The sequence below is a fragment of the Mandrillus leucophaeus genome, unplaced genomic scaffold, assembly GCF_000951045.1.
Source record: "Mandrillus leucophaeus isolate KB7577 unplaced genomic scaffold, Mleu.le_1.0 Scaffold236, whole genome shotgun sequence".
In the NCBI taxonomy this organism is placed as follows: domain Eukaryota; kingdom Metazoa; phylum Chordata; class Mammalia; order Primates; family Cercopithecidae; genus Mandrillus; species Mandrillus leucophaeus.
Genome location: NW_012102432.1, coordinates 1,965,573 through 1,971,572, shown reverse-complemented (window position 1 = coordinate 1,971,572; position 6,000 = coordinate 1,965,573). Strand labels below are relative to the sequence as shown.

The 6,000-nt window shown below is 42.6% G+C and overlaps 1 protein-coding gene across 2 annotated transcripts in view; it reads left to right on the top strand.

The window, feature by feature from the left end:
- Positions 1–353: 353 nt before the first annotated feature.
- NKAIN3 (Na+/K+ transporting ATPase interacting 3) overlaps positions 354–6,000 on the top strand; it is a 750,305-nt gene continuing 744,658 nt past the window's right edge. For both annotated transcript variants that reach the window (XR_001006311.1, XM_011982159.1), the window contains exon 1: positions 354–860. Coding sequence is in view for 1 of the 2 variants with exons in the window: in XM_011982159.1 (XP_011837549.1) it covers positions 807–860 (54 nt within the window). In the remaining variant the exon portion in view is untranslated. The remainder of the gene's footprint in view (positions 861–6,000) is intronic.

The window sequence follows — 6,000 nt, the reverse complement described above, 5'->3', positions numbered from 1 at the left end:
TCCGGAGCTCGGCCTTGAGCTCCGCCGCGCCCGCCCATCCTGGGTGTCTCGCGCCCCGACCCTTCCTCCCCTGACCCCAAGCCATCCCAACTCCCATCCTCGCCACCTCTGGGGCAGCTCAACTAAGCCGTGTCCCTTCCGTTGCAAACGCGTCCGACCACCCTCCCAATCCCCAGCACAACCCTCAGCGAGAAAGCCCAGCTGGGTCTACCCAGTTACACCGGTCAACGAGGGTCTCCATCGCCGCCGGCCACCCTAATTCACGCTCATTCATATTCATTCTCTTTTCTCTCTGTCCCTCTTCCTTTCTCCCCAAAGACTCCTAACTAGACAGGCCGATCCTCCCCAGCGGCACTCCCTTTCATTCTTCCCCTCCCACCACACACACACACACACACACACACACACACACACCCGGACCCAGACAGCCCACTCCACTTTCCAGACGCCCACCTCCTACATACTCCCCTCCCCTAAACAGACATTCACCCACTAGCCATCTGTAGCCTCCTTCCGCCCCCCGCCCCGCCTGCCTGGCTCCCCCTCCCCAAGAAGCAGACCTGCACAGTGGGACGCAGGGACCCCCGCCAGACGCTCGGGTAGTGCACGCCGCACTGACCTCGGCCCGCCCCGCCAGGAAACTAACAAAGGCGGGCGCGAGCCCGGAGCCCAGGAGCGGCGAGCTGCGGCCGCGGGGCCAGGGAGCCTGGGCCGGGCCGGGCGGGGACTACTCCGGAGTCAGGAGGCAGCAGCTGCGGAGGACGCGAATCTCTGGCAGTCAGCGCCGCTCGGACGCTGCCGGCACCATGGGCTGCTGCACCGGACGCTGCTCGCTCATCTGCCTCTGCGCGCTGCAGTTGGTGAGTGCCCCGCGCGCCCCTGCCCCAGGACAGGTCCCTGCTCTAGGACCGGCCTCTCCGGCTCCCTCTGCGGTTTCGCAGCTCCAGGCAAGGGGCGAAAGGGTGAGCAAGGCGCTCCGCCCGGCTCCCAGCCTCCTCGCTGCCCGGCTGGGCTCGCACTGCTCTCCAGCCGCGGGCACTCGCTGGGTCGCCCCTGCCCTGCGGGAGGGCGCGGTCTCACCCCCGGTCCCGCGCGCTGGGGTTCGCCGCGCTCCCGCCGGGCGTCGCCACGCGGTCCAGGGGTTGCTGTCCAGGCGCTGGGGGAGTGAGAGATTTCCCTGCCCCTTGATCCGACACCTGGCTTTAGCACCCTCCGAGTTCGTGATGAAGTTACACGGGGACTTCCGGGCTCTATCTTCTTAGGATGATATCCAGGAATGTTGCTTAATTACACAATGTGTGTGAATGCCCAGGTTCTGAGGAGACAGAAGCTTCTTCAACTCTGTTAGTGAAGAGTGAGGTGGTTCTTACCTTCGTCAGGTTGAAAGGTGATGGTTAAGGAGTCTGGGACCTCCAGGAAGGAGATCAGGCTGTGTGCTTCAGCCCCTGCCCTTCCAATTCCGCTTTGGATTTTGTTGAAAAGTTGCATGTTCAGGCGGTGACAGACTGACAGCTGTCATCAAGGAGAGAACAGAGTGAACCGGCTCCACTGGCGCGGTGCCTTGCAGAGGGAGTGTGTGTAATGGGAAGTTAGAAACTAGAGTGGAGAAAAAAGGGCCTTTCAGAGCAGAGCAAATGCTCCTCTTAATCCCTTTGGATCCTGGACTGGCCCTGTGGTCTATTCCATGGTCACTTGAGGTCAAGGCCACAGACCCTTTGAGTCAAACCTGTGTGTGTGAGAGATTAATAGACATCTCCCTTGCGTTATACTTGAGACAGATTCTGAGTGCTCTGTCAAGCTTTCTTCGAAGCATTGTATGTTTTTTTCGAGTCACAAATATAAACCTAGCATATTTTGACAAGCGAGAGGAAAAAGCTTGCAATGAACTTTACTTAGTAATGTCATCCCTGCAAGACTTATTAACTGAGAGATAAAATCGTGCTTTTTAGTAGTTAGTCCTTGTTTACATGAAGGTTTTAGAATGTTTTCACTTTTCTCTTGCCTCAGTGTTCCAGTCTCCCATGAAAACCTCACTTTGGATGTGCCCTTCATTGTTCACATAATGCATGCGTAATTTATGTATTCGTAGGTTTGAAATCAGTGACCACTTTTTAAGTCTAATGGATAGTGCCTTCTGTCGTGTGAAATACTTGAATGAAATATATTTTATAGTTTTCTTGAAAAATAATTTTAAAAATTCACAATATGAATTTTTCTTTCACTAAGAAGGCAGGAGTTTGATTTGTACTCTGGTTTTTAGAAAGGGACATGGTTTGTAAGTTGGAAAAACTGACTAAACATTGAGTCAACTGTTGATTCAATGTAAGATTATGGATAGGCACGCTGGATTGCATAATCTATAATGCATAATTTCTATTTTACATGGAAATAACAAGTAAGGTTTTTATGTAGCAGATTTATCAATGTGATTATGATTTTCTTAACAGGCATTGTGATGATAATGTTTTTGAGATTTCATCCATCAGCCAAGCATGCCCCTCTTTCCACTTTCTCAGTTGATACAAATGCAACTTATTTGTCAAAGCTTATCTTAAAATTCCATTTTTTAATGTAGTCTTCCTTGGTGCTCCAGGTAAAATCCCTTATATTCCTATAATCTCATAGCACTTCACTTTTTCCTCTGTTATAAAACATTTGATACACTCTTAAATAATTTTAGGTTATTAACACATATTTCTCACCACTAGATTGTAAGCAACTTGAGGGTAGGGACCATAGTATTAGTGACCTTTGCAAACTCTGCAAGTTGTTAGAGCTCATATTAGGAGCTAAAACATATTTGCTGAATTTCTGATAATACATAACATTTGCAATCCATACAGGGTTTTGACATAAACATTTCTTTTGACTTTTAAAACTATCCTGTGAGGTAGATACTCATTTCATTTGTTTGCAGGTGAGGAAGTTGATATTCACAGAGTTAAACAATTTATCCATAATCAGTAGTTTTTGGATGGTAGAAATATTGGGGTGATGGTAAGCATTTAACAACTGAATTGTAACCAAAACAAAACATATGTATATATTACATTGTAATATCATACAAGATATCTTCTTTATGTAAAAGATGTGTAACTCTCAGCTGACAAATGATTAGCAGTAGTAAAATATGTAATAGTCTTTAGTGTGAATTCCATACAGCCATTTAATTTTGGCAGAATCTTTTTGCTGAGTTTGACAAACTCTTGGTTTTATAGATCTGACATGAATGCTGGTGAATATTTTTGTTTGCTTTAAGAAGAGGAAAGTGAAAATTGGAAGAAAATATTAGAACTTTACTTCATCAATTACATGAACAGATTCTTGGCAGAACTGGATAATAGTTTTTAAATACTTAAAAATTATTTCCTCAGTTTCTTTCATGCTATTGACAATGTAATGTCTATAGACATGACACACTTTTAGGTTTAATATGCATTACTTAAAATATTTCTCCATTATTTAAAAAGCCTAGACAATCAACAAAACAGTAAGCAACCACTGATTTGTGGGGTTTGCCAAATTCTTTGGTGTAGATACTTCCATCTTGACCAATTTCAAGTTTACCTTTATATAGCATTTCCATCATATACATAAGATAGGCATAACCTCAAAAGCATTGGTAAAGTAAAACACAGCAAAATAATTTGGAAGGAATAACTGTTAACTATTCAGTATCTTGGCTTTTAGTAGGATTTCTCTACATTTAAGTTTGCATAATTTATTTTTTAATAATGGCTGTATTTAACAACTAGCTCACAAAATTCCTAAAATCTAACAAAACCAATTCTAACTCCGAGTCCATATAAGCCTGCTTCAGCATATCATAGGGTAGAGATCCCTGTTTCCCAGATCTGGTGCACTTTCTACTGAAACCAATTGTCTTTTTTTGCCCTTTTATGTTTTTTTCTGCTTCCACCAGCTATCAGACAATGGAGGTTATGAGGCAGTGAACTAACGAGGGTGTTAAAAGAGGATGGCATTGGGAAAACACATCTGCTGAAGACAATCTACATGCTCATGACTAAGGCTTGACTGGGAGGTCATCAAATAGATGGTACATTAGCTCCTCCTAAAAGTTAAAGAAACATATAAAAAGCTTTTCATTATCTTATTTCCATTTCCTCTGAACTACTGTCCGGAGTGGGAAAATAAAAACTCAAATTGGGAAATTTACTTGGAGCAAACATATCCTTTTCAAGCTAGTATCTGTGGATGAGCTTTGGTTTGCAAAATCTCAGTCATTGTCTACTTTCCTCACTCCACTGCTCTGGCTGTCTTTCATCATTAGTTTTTCTCCAGGCTTCTGCCCTCAAGGTGTTTGCTCCATGGTTTTATGTTTGTAATCTTCTTGATTTTCCTAGATGAAATTAAAGAGAAAGTGAAAAGTATGAATACAGACCCATCAAAAACTATGTGAAATAAATTTTTTTTAAAGAAGTGATTCGTTACTGTGTCACTAATTCATCTAGTCATCCAAGAGCCTTTAAGTACATTTTTTTTTTTGGAAAGATACTTTCAGTTTTGCTTGTTTTATAATACTGTATATACTTATTAGATAGGTGTAATCTATACATAAAAAGAAACACTTGATCTTATGCTTTTAGCACATTCTTTTCAGGTACCACTTTTAAATAAACCTTAATTGCATGATTTCAAAGTCTGACATGCCACATCTCATTTCAGAGCCATTTTCTGAGAGTAGCCTCAGTGAAGCACTGAACTAATTTCGGCAGGCATTATTCCCACAGAGCTTTAGACATCTTTCCGACCTCACAGAGGTCAGACTCTGGCATGTTCAACGCAACTTTGGCATATTCAGCGCAACTTTGTCTCAGGATGTTATTACTACCCATGGACATTCATTGCACCTTTTGTCACTTCAAGGTGAAAGTCTTACTATTAGACCTATGAATCAGGGAAATAGAACTCAAAACTTTCACTGGACATATCTGTGGTACCCGAAAACCCTACAAAATTTAGGGAAAATAGGCAGCTTTTAACTCATAGATGAATATTTTTTATTGTAGAGAACATCCGACTGGGTACAGTGACTTATGCCTATAATCCTAGCACTTTGGGAAGCCAAGGTTGGAGGATTGCTTGAGTCCAGGAGTTCCAGATCAGTCGGGGCAACATAGCAAAACCTTATCTCTACAAAAAATTTTAAAAAATTTTAGCCAGACGTGGTGGCTTGTGCCTCTAGTCCCAGCTGCTTGGGAAGCTGAGGCGGGAGGATTGCTTGAGCTCAGGAGATCGAGACTGCAGTGAACTATGATGCCACCATTGCACTCCAACATGGGAGACAGAGTGACACTCTATAAAAATAAATAAATAAATAAATAAATAAATAAATAAATAGAGAACATTCTCTTAAATTAAAGAAAACCAGCATTTTTTTCTCACAGTGGAAATGAAGTTTAGTTAAGTTTCTTTCTATACCACATTCAAACCACCTGTGAGTAAAGCACCTATGACACTAGAGTGCCGAGATAAATGTGTTAAGAGGGGTCTGTAGGGGGTTGGTGTAGCTGTGGTAACGTGTTGTTAACTAAGTGCTGTGGAAGATGCAGCTCACCTGTCATAGATATTGGACAGCGAATGCCAAAATATATTTCTTGTACTACGTATTTATACTGATACTTTGGCTTTGACATGGTTTTAATTTTAATAGTTCTTTTATTCTCCTCTGTAATATAATTCTTAATCATTTTGTTTCCATTCTCTTTCTTTATTTCAACATTGTGGTTCATGTTATGAAATTCAGAAAAGATAAAGGTTAGTGAAATTCAAATTTTGTCTACTAATGAGACTTGAGTTATACTGTGACTGGTATTGAAACCATTCTGCATTAGCCAATACTGAAGGGTTACATCATGAGTAACACAATGAACTGTGGTGCTTGGGTATCGTGTGTGTGTGTGTGTGTGTGTGTGTGTGTAAGTGCAGCAGATGTGTTTGGATACATAAGGGTTCTGTTTTAGATACGTTAAGATTCTG